Raw genomic sequence first — 16,216 nt, 5'->3', positions numbered from 1 at the left:
GCAGAAGGTACTTTGGGTCCACCTTGTAAAAATCTGGGACGAAGATACATTCAGAGTGTAATCCACAGGGTTTATGTCTCCTTCGTACAAACTATATAGTAACAAATTGATTCCAGAACCTGTGCTGCGAACCTTGGCAGAGCAACTAGCAGTAATGCAAACCTCATCAGCAAAGTCAGTCCCATGGTCTGTGTTTTATTTTACACAATTGGACGAGCAGTTCAGAGATGGGATTCATCTTAAAAGCCATCCTAAATGCACAGACGATTAGTGTGTAATTAAATAAGTAACATGGTCTCCGTGCTGGGTTCTAATGGTATTTTTATTTCTGTTTAAGAGCTTATCCTTTCCCATTTTTATTAATCTTTTTATTTCCATTTTTATTTCTTATTTTCTGCTAAAATGAAAAGAGATAATAAAGACAAACACCAATTCAAAAAGCCCGCATTTCCCCCATACAGGCATTCACGCAAGAGATATTCAGAGTTCTTCCCTTCTCACCCAGCTATTTTGTCTGTACAGACCATAAAGAGCTAACTATATTTTACAGCCTTTTAGCACCCTGCCCTAGCTAGACATGACCTGGAGGTAACATCAGCAAGGTTCATTCTGAGCACCTGTGTGTTGGCATCTTCCTCTCCGGGTGCCACCAGGTGGCAGTACAACAGAGGGGCTTTCAACGTCTCCTGTAACATAAAACAGTAGAAATTGTGCATAGCTTCAGGTAGGCAGTTCATTTTCATATAATTGCAGCTTCCATCACTTTTCCTCGGTCCATCTGAAATAGTGAGACAGGAGAGTATATCATGGTATAAAAATATAACGTTTTTCTTTCCTGTTTGTTTACTTTCTGTGCTTTGAGCTTGTATAGGACTCCATATCCATACTCCAGCCAAAGCCTCTAGCACCGACAGGTTTCAGTTGGGCACCCAGGAGAGAAGCCACCTGGGGAAACATTGTTCTGTTCTAACCAGCCCACTTCATGGGCACAGGACAAAAAGATGTCAACATGCAACAGAGCAGATAAAGTGTAGATGAAAAGTAGAACTTAGTAGGGAAGCAAGTTACTTGTAAATTTTATCAGTTTCGGCAAATAGTTTGAGAAAAATAATCACAGGACTTTTTTAATAGAAGATTTTTTTCAGTATTTTCAAAATGAAACTGGTTGACGTTTTACTTTGAAAAAGCATTTTTCATTTAAACACTAAGCAAAAGTTAAAAGAAAAGGCTGAATATGACGAATAGAATATTTTGAGTCAAATGTCATTTTGGGGGAGTTAACTCATAATGATATTTTTTGGAGGGTTATATAATTGTTTTGACAAAAAAAACTTACTCACAAAACTGAAGAATTCAGTTCTGTCTCTGTAAACCCAGTAATACGGAGTTTTGCAATGTATGTTATTTCTTTCCCAAGCTGTAAATTCCCTGCAGTAACCCAAGCTCAGGAGCTGTCCACCTAATGATTCAGAGACATATTTTTTTTGCGATGTAATATTTCTGACTTTTAAATGCAGTATCTCTTTGCAGACTCATTACACTGCAACAGCTGTGAATCTGTAAAGATGGACAACCTCCACAGGAGATTGTATTTGAGAAGACATTCATATAAATACACAGCTGAGTAGTCCAAATAGGTCTGCTCTGCTTACTAGTGTAGGGTCAGGGAGAGAAAGTATTTGTCATCTTGGGAAATGGGAATCCTGGTGAAGGAGATGTTGATTACCAGAATTTTAAGACCATTTTTGTCAGGATTTTGTCTGCTCTAACAAAATGCTGATTTTAAAAGGCTATGATCCCAAAATGATTTTTTTCATGAAAATATTGATATCGTTAGTTAAAAAACAAAAATGCTTCATCACATTTTTCAATCATATTTTGATTCAAAAACATTTTCAGGCCACATTTTTGTTTACTAAGTAAAACTACTTGTGCTGAACATCCATCTTATATTTTTCTTCCATATATCTTGAAACATTTTATCAGGGAGATCAGTATTGCTATCTCCATTTCGCAGGCCGGGAAACAGTGACATCACGTATTGAAGTGACTTGCCCAAGGCCACAGCACCAGCCAATGACAGAGCCAGGGATACTACCCAGGCCTCCAAGATGCAAGTCCAGTGATTATTAAACGAACAATTCATTAATAATTACAACTCTATTTTAATGTCATTCTTTCCTCCCCCTTTTCTTAAAAAGACTTAAAAACAAAAAAAAAAGTCGGTGTTAAAATCACAATACTGTTGAAATTTTTGGCTCACTTCATTTTTCACCCAGCCTCCAGTTTTTACCCTAGTTTCATTTTGAATCAGATCTGCCGAAATGACTATATTTTTCCCTGAGACAGCAGGAGGAGAGATGTTCCTGGGGATGCCAGCCTCAGTCCCTAGTGTCTAAAATATGCATGTGCTGCTCTTTGGCTCCTGCTGCTAAAAGACAAAGAAAATAATCCATTCTGCAGAGATGGCATTTAAGTTTTAAATGATTCAGAGAGGAGACACAGAAACGCATTAAGAACCTCATTTCTTCTAGGCTCATGGATGACACGAAGAATAACTGATTGCCCAGGTTGTTGCTTTTTAATTCGGCTGATTCTTGAGGTACTACAGCTGCTGACTTACAGGTACAGTGCAGTCACTGTTCTCAAAGGTGCAGGGAATATTTAGGGGGAGGGGAAAGGAAAAGGATGGGGAAAAAAAAAAGGAAAAATCAGTAGTCTCTCCAGACTCTCCATTTCGCATCTATCCCAGGAATATCCGAGCACCTCACCAGAAAATTTGTTGCAAGATCTGATAGAGAGCAGACTGATGCCAGCAGTCTGCTCATACAACAGTCTGCAACATATAACTGGAGGCAAAACCATGCAGACAGTACAACGGGAATCAAAGACCTGTGTTGGACAGGGTATCTAACTGGGATTTAGTCACATAGCTTCCTTTGACTCAGAAGTTTGTATTGTGTAAGCAAAGCATGGAACCTCAAAGTCCAGTGTGAAGTACTCCAATAAGCATGTGTTTTGATGTTAGGCATGTGAGTCATCTCACTGGTTTCAGGGACACTATTCCCATGATTTGTGGGAAGTGGTTGCTCAAGTACTCTTCTGTACTGAAATCAGAAGTTAAACTCAAGGAAATTCAGGATTCATGTCATATAGAGAATTTCCAAGAGATGCAGCATCCATTTGAGAGGCAATGGAGAAGGGAAGGCCCTCAGCTGTTGTTTCCTTGATTTTTTGACAGTTTTGACTGCAGTAGCAGGTCCGTTATACATGTGATGGTCTGATGAAGCAAGTGAGGCACACTTTGGAGAGAAAGGTAACATTTCGGTAGACCAGCATAGGTATAGCTGCAGAAAACAGACAGGCGTTCAGACATGGAATCACAGAAATGTTGGCTGGAAGGGTCCCATGGAGGTTACCTAGCCCAGTCTTCTGTTTGGAGCAGGACTGTTGTCAAAACTAGACTATGTTAACAGTAGCTTTGCCTAGCCATCTGGAAAGCCTCTGAAGATGGAGATCCTACCAGCTCTGTGGGTGTTTGTCCCAGTGTTACACTGTCCTCCTGGTAAAAAAAAGTTTTTCCTAATCTCTGATCTGAATTTGTAAACCACAACTTGTGGCCATTGCCTTTTCTTTTACCATCTTCCAATATCAAGGAGAGTCTGGCTGCATCATCTTTGAAACTATCCTTCAAGTAGTTGTGGGCTGCTTCTAGATGCTGTGTTAGCCTCCTGTTTGGCAGATTAAGCAAACCTGTCTCCCTCAACCCTTCCTTGTAGGTCATGTGCCGTCGGCCCCCAGCCTGAGCCCTTGTTCAGGTGTGAAACACGCATCACATTTCAAGCCAAGTACAGACTGGCAAGAATTTATCTGATTTTACTGAATTATGTTACTCAGTTTTATCTATGGAACACAAGTTATACTGAGGACTATCATTCTAGTTCTGATTGGAAGGTATCTAACAATCTTTTATGGACAAGAAACAAATAATTCAAAGCATCTAATCTGCTCTGGGAAGTCCCCAGTAGTAGTTGCAAAGGAAGAAAGGATTTCTGTCTGCCTGCCTCCATAACAAAACTATTATCTAGGCACCAATTTAAGACAGGTGGGGGTTGTCCATATAGTAGGCACCCCTCCTGCATGAAATTGATCTCCTTACCCTTTGAAAGACAAATCAAATGCAATACCCTGAGTGACCCTCTCTCAGTAACCCTATGTTTGCCTTGAATACCCAGAAAAAACTTTGTTTGCAGACAACATTTGGGAGTAACAAGCCAATTCCTGCCATTCAAGGGGATGTATAGTCTCCATTCCTGGAGTTATGCATGGTCGCGTAAGGATGATACCACTAGACACTTATGCAGAACAGAAAATGCATAAAGGAAAAAGAAAACTAGGATCATGCATCAGCTTGCTGTTTGTGATGTTTAGAAGTCTAGAATCTTTGGATTTATGAGATTTACGAATCTTTGGATTTATGTTTAGGAGCATTTTTACATTCAAAATGTAAGTTTTGCCTGGCTCCAATGAAGATCATGAAGATGCATCAGAAAACACAGAAAGCTGGAATTCTTTGTCAGATCATTCAGAATTGTCTAGGCTTTGTTTCTTTTTGTCACTGCTTCAGTTGTGCTGCTTAAGAACTTCCTTGTAGGTGAGACATTCCTGTTAAAGATTTTGCTTCTCTCATTAGTGCAGTGCACACCCTTCACATGGTCAGAGACCACCACATTTGTAGCAAGAACAGAAAAGGGCGCATCATCTTTAATGTTTAAGTTTAAAAAAATAATACAAAGGCTGTCTTATCTACTATCAAGAATAGCAAGCAATTCTCAAGATGCTTTTGCAGGCCATTTAAGTAAAATTCCTATTACTCCTATTCACAGGGCTCTTTTGTGAATGAAGTCAAACAATTTCGAGGTGGTTCTTAAAGTAGGAGGAGGCATCTTGCAGGGTTTAGTTACATTTTATGCAAGTTTACCATTGCAGAACAAAAATTAAAGGCATCTTTGGCTGTCAGCATTATCTCTGCTTGGTATCTCATGTCACCCCCCAGTCTATGGCTGCTGTATTAGCCTTCTCTCAGTCAGTAGCTGCTCTCTGGAGGTTCACCCTTACATCCTGAAGTGAAAGATGAATGCTCTTGACCTACTTATGAAGCCTGACTGCATGGGCAGGAGCAGTGACTTCAAAAGATTGATAAAGATAAACAAATTGTTTAATTTCTAACTGCAAAACATTCAAAATTGACAGCTTCTGCCTTATGCCTCGTTCCTGAATATACTCCCATGAGATTATAGTTCTGTCCTCTTTCAATAGTCTAGAAGTGTTTGGCATATTCACTACCTCCTCTAGGAAGCATTACTATTGCCCAAGACACCATTAAGCTTATTTGGTTTCTTAATTTTCAGCCAAATACAAAGAAATTGCTCTAGTTCTTATCTCTTGGCCCAAGACGATCCCTGGACTAGAATTTATTTGTGAACCATAATGTTTCCCAGAAGGCCCTTTGAGCTTCCAGTTGCTTCAAGAGCAGATCTGCAGCCTTCTCTACTGTGCATCAGCTTACCTGGTATTAGGCCATTTCTAAAGGAGAACACAGGAATTCTTTTTGTGGTCCAGGTATTTCTTGCTCTGTCTGCTAAAACTGCCAATAAAAGTACAGATTGCTGGCATTTGGAAAACAAGCATCCCTTTTCACCTGGAAGAAAACAAATAGCAACATCATGAAGTTTTGAACTAGTGAGCACTTAGTCTGGAAGCAAAAGTCGTATCAGACTGAAATTCCTTCTGGTCATTAAATACTTGAAAAACTGTCTACTGTCCAGTCTTCTTCTGCTAGAAAATCCCCACAGGTCCTACATACACATATATACATACTCTAGCTTACTTTGCAAAAGATGATGCTGATGATGATATTGATCAGAGAATTCCTACCATGGTCCTGGTTGCTTCTTTGGACCCTCCTCAATCAACTCCATTTTATATAGAGAATAGATTCTAACCAAACGAAATGTTGCAATCCAAACAAACCGAATCTGGATTTCAGTTGTGTGCCAAAGTCCAGGGTGATTAGATCTTGGGCTTTGATCCAGACCCATCTTGCTGATGAGTAAAAATATATCAATCAGCTAGTTACAACAAGTCCTTGGCCTGCATATGGAAGCAGAAGATGAGGAGGAGGAAAAAAGGATATGCCATATAGTAATTGGTGGGTGACAGCATGCTGCGTGCAGCCTCAGGAAACAGAGATCCATTCAGTCCGTCCCCCCCCCCCACACACAGATTCAGCAGCTTCACTGGCCCACGCACTCTTCCGTCTCGAACGCCCGACATGTTCCATAGCCTACAGCCATCAGCCTTGGCGCCAGCTGGTGAATCATATCTTCTGCAAGTGTCCCTGCTGCAGTAAGTTATTACAGTGATCATCCTCTGCATTTAGATAGTGCTTGCCAGTCTCAGGTCTCACAGCACTGCATGCAGGTGAACAGGGCTGAATGTCTTGCTTGTGATTATGGCAAATCAGTTGGCATCAGGGCTGGAGGCCTTGTCCCTACACTCTCCTCCAGTTTTCTAACCCCTGGGCCACATCACCTTCCTTTATTAGGAGTGTTTAGCAGTCAGTGGTAAACACTTACTAGATGGCTATTCTGTATTCCAAATAGGTGGCAGGTGGTTAATACGCACATTTATTCTTAGATTCAGATAAGAGGCAGAGAGTAGCTCTTTTCTAGCTATTGATTAATCAGCTGATCCCCATTTTCTAGCCCTGTAGAGGATTAGTGTTCCATGATACACAATGGTGCTCTATTTAGAGCAGCACTGAAGTATAACAATGAGAGCAGTGGTTCCCACCAAATAGTACTCATCTTGGCATTGGCATCTTAAGCCATCAGAAAGGCCCCTTATGCCTCAGGACAGTCAGTCCTAGGAGTCTCATTGCCTAGAGTTCAGCAGCTTCCCAGATCTCTGGGGAACCTGCTCAGCAGGGCTGTCTTTGGCATAGCTCTGTAATAGGAAAGCCTCAGGTTGTCAGGGAGCAGCAAAGACCAGCTGCGCTCTAAGCAACCGTGAGCCCAGAGGGACAACACAGGCGGCAAGGCAGGGGCCTCTCCAGCCAGGGCCTAGCCCCACAATACCCAAGCAAGACAAGCAGAGCAGACCTGAAGAAGGCAGCCAGGTTTGACCAGGAGTCCAGCTCATCAGGCAAGTTCATGATGTTGAGGCAGGTCCATGGTCAAGTCAGAAAGCCTATCCACTGGTCATGGTCAGGATCAGGTCTGGTGAGGGTAACCAGGAACAGACACAATCCAGTGATCACTAGGCAGGCCCATAGCAACGAGACAGGTCTGAGGTCAAGGATGTTAGGGTCCAGAGCCTATTGTGGCTGTGGCCAGGCATAGACATGGCTGTAGTTGAGCTGAAAACCAGTACTCTTACAGTACATTTCAGGCTAGAGTTGAAAGCCCCTAGCCTGAGCTTAAATGGAGCTCTGGGGCCTATGAGCAGAGTGTGTGTGGGGGAGAGGGGAGGGTGTAGGCAATGCCCCAGGTGAGGCTGGTCAGGGCTATTAAGGAAGGCTATTAGTGCACTTCTGGGCTCTGATATTGGCTTTTCTGGCCTTTGGGAAGTGAGCCTGGAACTCAGAGCAACTCTACTGTTCTCTGTAACCTCACTAGAATACTCCCTGTGCCTCTATATGAGGACTTTCCTGGTACCATAACCCATGTATCAGCTGCAATGATGCAGACAAGTCATGTTTTGTAGCAGCAGGAGGGTTTTATTCAGAATTGCTGGTACAAGGACTCATGCTTGGGCTCTGCAAACTGAGGCTCGGCACACAGCTTTGGTCGTTGTCAAGGTAGGGAGCTCACCCAGGTGCCTTTTCTGACATCTTTGTACCAATCTTCTAATCAGGTTATTCTCAAACTCCCCTCAAAGCTACCCTCACCAAATAAGATGGAAGAATTGGTGTCATGGAGTTGTCTCTATTTTCCTCAGTTTTACCACCTCTGCACTTATCAGTTTCAATTTAGTAATGAAATACTGGGCTAAGCTGACTGGGCTAAACTGGTAACCAGGTGACTACATGCTCTAAGGGAGAAACTAAAAGCAAATACAGTGAACATAAAGCTTTTACAGAATATTTCTTCATTCTTCACATCTTTATGCTCCTTTCCTTTAAGTAAAATTACTGCACTGGAATAATTGTCTCCTATAGCTGCCAGATTAACTTCAATCCATATTACTTAAATTGTGTACTCTTCAGTTTACAATTACTGTTCTTCACAAGTAATTGAAGCACTCAATATCATTGTCATTTGGAAGCAGCATCTGAGTCAGATAAAACTTGATACAGGGAGAATAAGCTAAATCAGCCATTACTCAGATTTCTTCCCTGCTGCGTAATCATAGTCTGCTTTGAGCTCTCTCACCTTTTACATAGTGCTTTTCAATATGGAAAGGTATGTATGTACCCATCCAGAAAGCATCCTGCTAGGTGTGTGGAGGGGGCAGATGGCAGTGGAGGGGTAGATGCAGGAGAAGAGGTGACTTGGGCTGCAGATGAAGCAGCCTTCGGGGGTGACAGTGCATCCCCAGCCCTGCTCCAAGGGCAGGGGCAGCGAGGGATGTGGTTCTGTGGGGTAGATACCGCACGTGGGGACACACCAAGGCACTATGAAACTAGCAGTCGGGTGGAAAGGGGCTGTGAAACTCAAGGAGAATAAAGGTAAATACAAGCTATTGAGATCTATTGCCCCAGCTATCCTGATCAATATATGTAGCTCAAGACACAAGCTTCAGTGACCAAACATCCTTTAGGGTCTTATTCCTTCTAAACACCTGCTAGGTTACCTTTTTATAGGACCTACCCTCAGTGTTTCTTTCAGGAAATAGTTCTTCAAATTGTCAGAGCAAAGTACTGCAGCCTTCAATGGAGCCACTTGCTGTAGGTGATTGTTTTTCTCTCTCCTAGCTGACTATTTTTATAGTTATTTTTTTCTTCTGACAAATAGTTTCTTTACCCAAAAGAGTATATCTGGGAGACTCAGGTCTGAATTTATGTTTAATCTGGGAAAGAAATGGATAAATTTCAATTTTTTTGTTTCTATATTGAAAGTTGCCTTAAGAAGAATTGAAAAGGTATAAGTCAAAAGAAAACATTTCACACAGGGTCAAATCAAATGCTGTCGGCACAGAGTACTTTCTTTTAACCAAGAAACGCTGCAAAATTAGTGTTTAGGGTTGAACTTGGCTGTTTGTTTGAATGTTTTGATTTCACCCATAAACATGATAATCAATTATTGATATAGGTCTATATGTCACGCCCTTCCCCAGAGGAGAAAATCAAGCTTTCATGGTAAGTGGCTTAGCAGGATAAAGTGTCTCAAGTTTCCCATGAGATTAAAAGTTCAGTTAACATTATTCCTGTTATGGTTTACTGTACATACCTTTTGGCTTCCTGCTGAAACTGCAAAATGATGCATCTAAACAGCATCAAAGCAGCTTTCCTCCATACAAATTCAAGCCTGACAAGCCAAAAATGTGAAGAGAGAAAGAGGTCTGATGACTGATTTGGAGGAGTGATTTTTAGACCCAGGGACTGAGGCTAGGCAGAAAGTCAGAAGCGTAATTTCCCTCAGCCCTTGGTCTTGCTGGTTATTCACACTGGGTCAGGACACTTGCTAAGCTTGTTGGCCAAGGGATCACCACTTAGCTACTCTTCACCTTGCTGAAGTCTAGCAAATACAGGTTATTAAGCAGGGAAGCCAGCTGCAGGAGCCTGCACGTTCAGAACAAAGGTTCAATCCCACTGGGCTAGACCTTAGCCTCATTGATACGTTTGGAGATCTGAGACAGCCACCATGAACTCAAGAGATTTACAATCACTTCTACGCAGCTGGTTCCACCAAGACCTCTAAATGTCCCAGTATCTTAGCCTTTGCTGAGGCTCACATGTTAAGAAGTACAGTCTCTCTAAAGGGCCAGGAACCTCTTGCACTACTGGAGATATGACTTCATGGCCCGTATTCAGGATCCAAGATGTGATAGATCTTCTTGAGAAGGAGGGAAGCTGCCAATCTTGGATGCTTTTTGTCAGCGCAATTCAGCAATACAAACTGGAAGGGTGATACTGCAGGGCATGCACTTTGCCAAGGAAGTATTTACCACCTTTTATATGCTGTGGAAGGACCTGCTAGGCAAGAGATGGGGATAGTGAGGAAGGGGGTACGCTAAGAGCAGCTGGGGCAGCATGGGTCTCTGCTACCCAGTCAGAGGCGACTTTCATCCAAATATCTGTTTTTTAACTATTTCATCAACTGTTTGCCCTTCCTGCAATCCCTTGCTGAGTACCCGCGCTGCCTCCTTCCCCGGGAAAGGTGAGGAACGGCTTCACAGGCAGTGGTAGGTGTTGATACGGAGCGATGGCATTCCCTCGCCCCCCTCCCGCCAGGCTGTCAGTGCTGGGAAGAGAGGCTTTTCTGCCTTGCCGTGACCGCCTTGCCGAGAGCGGAGGGTCGCTGCTCCCCCGCTCCAGCTCTTGCCTCCCGGTGCCCTGCAGACCGGGGCGCTCACTCTCGCTTTGACTGTGCAGCCCGTCAGCTGCACCGGCTCCTCGGCGTGCGCTTCGGGCCCTTTTTCCCCTGGCTCCGGCTCGGAGAGAGCCAGCTCCTGAGCTGCTGCTTGCCGAGTCGAAGCGCCTGCTGAGCGCGGCCGCAGGACGATGCAGCGGGGGAGCGGGATGGGCGCTGCTCCCCGGAGAGGCACGTTAATACCGCTGATGCACGGCCCGTTAGCGGCAGGGGCCGGGTCCAGCCCTCGTGCCTGGCGCTGGTGATTTATCGGCAGTCATTCCCGGGGCGCTCGGTGCTTCGTTTGGACGGGAATTAATTCGGGGCCGGATAAATAATGCACTACGGTTTCTTCAGCGCGGCGTGAGGCGTCGCCGCCGAGCCGGTGCCGGGCGGGGAGAGGAGGGGCGCTGGGGCGGAGAGCGGCCGCGGGGCGGCGGCCGGGGCCGGGCGCTGCGGAGGGCGGCGGCGGCGGCAGCATGCTGAGCCCCAAGCTGCGGCAGGCGAGGCGAGGTGAGTCGAGTCGCCGCCGGCACCGGGCGGGAGCCGCCGGCGCGGGGTGGGCGCCCGGGGCCGCCGAGCCGCGGGACCCGCAGCGAGCGGGCGGGCGAGGCTGCTGCCGCCGCGCGGGGGGGATTTGGGAGCGGGAGACCCGTGCTGGCGTGCACCGCCGTGGTCTGCAGAGCCAGGGCAGAGCAGCCGGGACAAGCCGATCCTTGTAGTCCGCCTGGGACTAGCGGGATACCCGGGTCCCTGCTGTGTTTCTAACGCTGTGTTTCTAACGTCGGCGTCCTTAGTAAGAGCCCGCAGACAGTTAGACAAGTTTACCCGCGGCAGCTTGCCGGGCGTGCAGCGCCGTGTGCCCCCAGGGCAGAAGGTGGGGAAAGTCGCTTGATGCGAGCTGCGGGCAAAGACAAAGGAAGGAAAACCTGTCCGGGGCTTGCAACGGCCGCTTGGAGCGGTCGCTCAGACCTGCGAGGTGCTCTAGGCAGTGTTTGCGAAGCCATCTGCTCGGGCTGGCCACAGCCGGTGTCTCTGCTCTAGCTCTGCTGGAGGAAATGCTCTGGTAGGCGATGTGGTGTGTGGTCTTCTGCTGCAGCAGCTGTTCCTTGCTTGACATGGCATTTGTTGAGCATCGTTGCCATTCACAGGCTAATGGTAGTCTTGGAGGGGTATCCTCCCACCCATTGGAAACAGAGACTAGAGTAATATCATTTAGGAGCAAAAGCAGATGCAGTTGGAAGGGTACATAAGGATTAGGCTTTTCTTCAGCCATGCCAACATTACAAAATAGGAAATTGTCACTGGTTCTAACTGCTATGACTCTGAGACAGACCCTTCCAGCTGAATGTCACTGGATCATACATATAAAAGCAGAGTTTTGCTCTGAGCAGTCCTTAAAATATCAACATCCCATCAAATAGTAATGAGTATCTTAGAAGCAAGAGGCTTCCTGCCATCTGGAGGTGTCAGGATTGTACATGTACAGTCTTACCCACACTAAACTCATATGTACTTATATTTTGGTTAGACAATTTTGTAGAAGCTCAGCAAGCTGTTATAGGTGCTGCCTCCTTGCCATCCCTCTGCTAAGGGGTGTCTAATCTCCTGCCAGTCTTTAATGTATTTATTATCCAGATTCCTGTGAGCTCTGATGAGACAAGCAGGCTAAGTGAGGTGACTGAGTGATACAGGAAGTCTGTGGCAGAGCAAGAAGGCTTTCCACTTCCTTCAATGCATCTGGAAGAGAGTAATTTGTATATTAATATTTATTGAAGTCTAGTTATGGAACAGATATTATCCTAGATCCCTTTATGTTACTGATGCTCAGGGGACAGACTGTAGTGTAGTTTCGTGACTTGGTTACAATTTATAGCAGTATACGTCAGTCTCTCAGGGTTTGTTCTGTATTTGGTTTATTAACTGTGCAGTGGTGGGTTTATTTCCGAATAAATTCAGAGCTCATGAAAAGAGCTGGCTTGATGGTTTTTGAAACTGTCAGGAATTTTCCTACTTTTGTGATGCCTTGGGAGAGCACTAGTAACCTCTTAGAAAAGTTACCAAGTAGGGATCCTGCAAGGTTCCCTTATAGCTCTGATTAACAGGCACTGTAAGCAGGGAGTGCTGAAGGTGCTGAGTGCTTCTTGAAGGGGTATGTCCTACCTTGCACAACTGAGTTGAACATGAAATGGTAGTTCAGGCTCCCTGGCCTCTCCGTTGGGATTGCTCATGACGGTTCAGGTGGTGAAGGGCAGGCAAGCAGGGTATTGAGAAGGGCTTCAAGCATCTGCTGCTGATAGTATCAACAAGGACTAGAAATCTGTTGCAAGCTGCTGCATGAGCTTAGCTGACTTCTCAGAGTAGCGGCAGCCTGTTAGCTCTGCCAGTGAGGATGTAGCTGTGTAGGAGAGACAGTACAACTTCTGACCAGACAGAGAGAAGAGAAGGGCTAGGGAAGGATGCTCTGGGTACAGACAGACATTCATTGAGTGTGATGGGAGGCAGCAGTTAAGGCAAACCCAAGGATGTTCATATATCTGGTGTAGATTTCCTATGGTTGAATTATTCAAGCCACCTGGTCTGCACCTCCCACTCTTAGCTTCAGCCTCCCGGCGTCTGTGCAAGTAGGGAAGCTGCATCAGCTCCCCAGGTATTTCCAAATTTCTGCTCAGCATGACCTATGACATTTTATGCTATCATTTTTGTTTGACTTATGGATGGTCCAGACTCCTGGGTTTGAAGACATTCAGGCTTTTGTGAGTGCTAAGTCTGGACTTGAGCCTGACATCTAGGGTGTAGCTCTTAATATCTGCGAAAGGTATAGTAGAGAACAAAGGTATGTTGCCTTACTAGAGGTAATTGTCAATGTAATGCAGTCCTTGCCATCCCATCAGCAAGCTCGCACCTGTAACCCAGGAACAGGCATTCAGATGCACATTATATTTTCATAAGACCTAGGAAGGAGTAAAATCTCAGTGAAAATCTTAATGTGCATAAATGGGCCTTCTGAAAAATCATTCATCCTGGCTAGGCCTGAATGGGTTTTGCATTATTTTTTCATCTACAGTGTTTTATGTACTGTAATTGCCAGGGTCCAGGATTCTGAAATAAGTGACTGCAATGGAAAACATCTATTTTCACATTCTTTCCTGTCACTTACTGTGATGAGGCACAGAAATACTGTTTTCCAGAATGGAGATGAGATCTTTCAGTATGGAGAACAGGGAAAGCAGATTTCAGACTATATCCTTTAGTCTATGCATTTTTTTCTTCATTGCTTTTAGGATATCCAAAAAAAAAAAAAATCGAAACCACCCATTTGCTTCTTGGCTTGAAAAATCTTAAACAGGCTATACCGAGTCAGTTGCATTTAAATGGGCTAGGAAATGAAAGCTGAACTTACTACAAGGGCACACATTTGTTTTTTTAGTAAGTGTTATAATGGGATTGCCCTCTATGGCAAGAAATTTAGCCTGCTGACCTGATATATTCCTTCCAGTATTCCTGTCTTCAGCAAAGTGTTTCTCAGCTGTATAGTTACTAAGAATAAACCTCCTGTCCCTTCTGAGACTTTGTACTGACATAGGCATCTGACATTATGGAATTGTCTGCACTTCTCTAGATCTGTTATTTCTGTTTGGCTGCACACTCATGCATGTGTTACAGTACATTGAAAATTTCCTTCACAGTCATCAGGATTAAAGGTTTTTTTGTTTTTTTTTTTGTTTTTGTTTTTTGATTAAAACTTAGAGTCTGGAAAAAATGGCAGAAAACATTTTGGCTAGCTAGCCTACTGCGGGCAAACCAGTTTTACCTCAGGTATCCCTCAGCATGACTATAGTAGAATTGTTATTTCTCTCTTTCCTTTTTCCTCCTCTCAAACTTGTCATAATTTAATTTTAATGAAAAGAGGGCTTTAGCATACATACTTAAAACGTTTCTAAAGATGGTATATAGTAATCTTGCCAGGAGGCACTTTGGAGGGTAAAGTATTATTATACCCCTCTGGGATTGTGCACATTTACAATGTAAGCTGCACGTGCTTGCAGTGGGGACAGCCAGGTTTTAATATTCAGTGCCTTTGAAACGGTGTCATTGTATTTTTAAAGAAAGTGTTGTGTCTTTGATTATGGGAGCATGAATACCTTATTTTTAAACTACTTTCTTATGGCAGTAAGGATATGTGATTGCATTATCTCTCTATCAGTCCCTGCTCCAAAATTTTTGAGCTGCTTGGCCGAGTTCAACCAGATTTGAAAGCAGAAAAGGAGTATCACAGTATATTAGAATTCTACAAGCTCCAAGAAAATTGGGTAGAAGAAAGATACCCATATCTCTGCGCCTGAGGGACAACTGTCCTATAGCACTCAACTGATACATATATTCTGAAAGAAAATTGGCAACTCTGCTGGCTCATAAGGGCATACATAGGTTCAAGGCAGCCAAAAAGGTAGGGAGTGTGGAAATGTATTGAGGTGTTGGGGATGTGGAAGGGGCTGGGGATTTGATGAGGATCACGAGAGAACATCATAGAAGCTTGAGGTACATATGCAGGAACTGGGGTTTGTATGGTAGAAGCACAAAGGGCAGGAACCGGTGGAAAACCAGGCTTTCTTAGTTCTGCAGACTGAAAGCCTATAATATAATATAATATATTATATTAATATAAAACAATATATTATTTAATGTAATATAATTAATATAATATAACAAAAGCAAATGAGAATTATGAGAATTACAGTAGTATACTTTGGTATCTACATTAGCATTGTGAAATGCATATGTACTATGGATGTTAGATCTCTGTCATTAACTGCTTTGCCGTATAGATTCACGCCTACTGCTCTATACTATTGGTTAGTGCAGACGTAGCCGAAGTTGTCAGAGTCACAATACACTTCTACTCAGGGCTGATAATTGTATGTTAATCTGCTGCCTGGGTGTCTGACAGTTCATTTCTGTAGTATCTTGGAATCTCACAATTCATAATGGATTTACCTTTGCACATGCCGCATTTCACAGGTAATGTTTACATTCTGTGGTTTAGGAACTGAAAAACATAGGCCACATAGGAAGTCCAAGGCAGAGCTAGGACTTGAAATGAGTTTTCCAAAGTTTAGTGTACTGTGAAAAAATACTGGATTATCCTTCTTTCTTATTCCTAACAGTTTTTCAATGACCATTTTCTGTCATCAGAACAAAACTGACTTCTTAAGAACTCACCAGCTGAGAAGGTCTTAGACATCTAAATGCACAATGTAACTCTTTCTTAGGCAAATGGAGGGGATCGGGATAATAGGAAGGACATACTGGTATGAAATTGCAGAGGGCTGCTTGCAGGAACTTTCCTTCTGTGCAAGAAACATTGAGTGACTGGGATCATCTCCCTGGGGTCATCTCTCTCAAGATTTTCTGCCTAGAGGAAGCAACATTATTAATCACTTTTTTGAGACAGTCTTAATCACAGCAGAATGCTGTCAGCCAGTGCTGGCTTTCAGAAGTTCTCATCTAGCCTGAGTTTGCCAGGCTCAGGAATAATCTTCAGTGATGATGAATGACATCTACGAGAAAATGAATCAGGCATTCTTAGATTGGCAAGGGTGGTGACCTCTGACTTTGTTAGAAGATGTTGCTTGTTCAGA

The 16,216-nt window shown here is 43.8% G+C and overlaps 1 protein-coding gene across 1 annotated transcript in view; it reads left to right on the top strand.

Moving 5' to 3' along the window:
* The first annotated feature begins 11,018 nt into the window (after positions 1-11,018).
* Positions 11,019-16,216, top strand: part of LOC135328789 (rho GTPase-activating protein 22-like) — a 41,859-nt gene continuing 36,661 nt past the window's right edge. The window contains exon 1 of the mRNA XM_064514462.1: positions 11,019-11,087. Within this exon, the coding sequence (XP_064370532.1) occupies positions 11,054-11,087 (34 nt within the window). The 5' untranslated portion in view covers positions 11,019-11,053. The remainder of the gene's footprint in view (positions 11,088-16,216) is intronic.

The sequence above is a fragment of the Dromaius novaehollandiae genome, chromosome 6, assembly GCF_036370855.1.
Source record: "Dromaius novaehollandiae isolate bDroNov1 chromosome 6, bDroNov1.hap1, whole genome shotgun sequence".
In the NCBI taxonomy this organism is placed as follows: domain Eukaryota; kingdom Metazoa; phylum Chordata; class Aves; order Casuariiformes; family Dromaiidae; genus Dromaius; species Dromaius novaehollandiae.
This window is presented reverse-complemented; position numbering and strand designations above follow the sequence as displayed.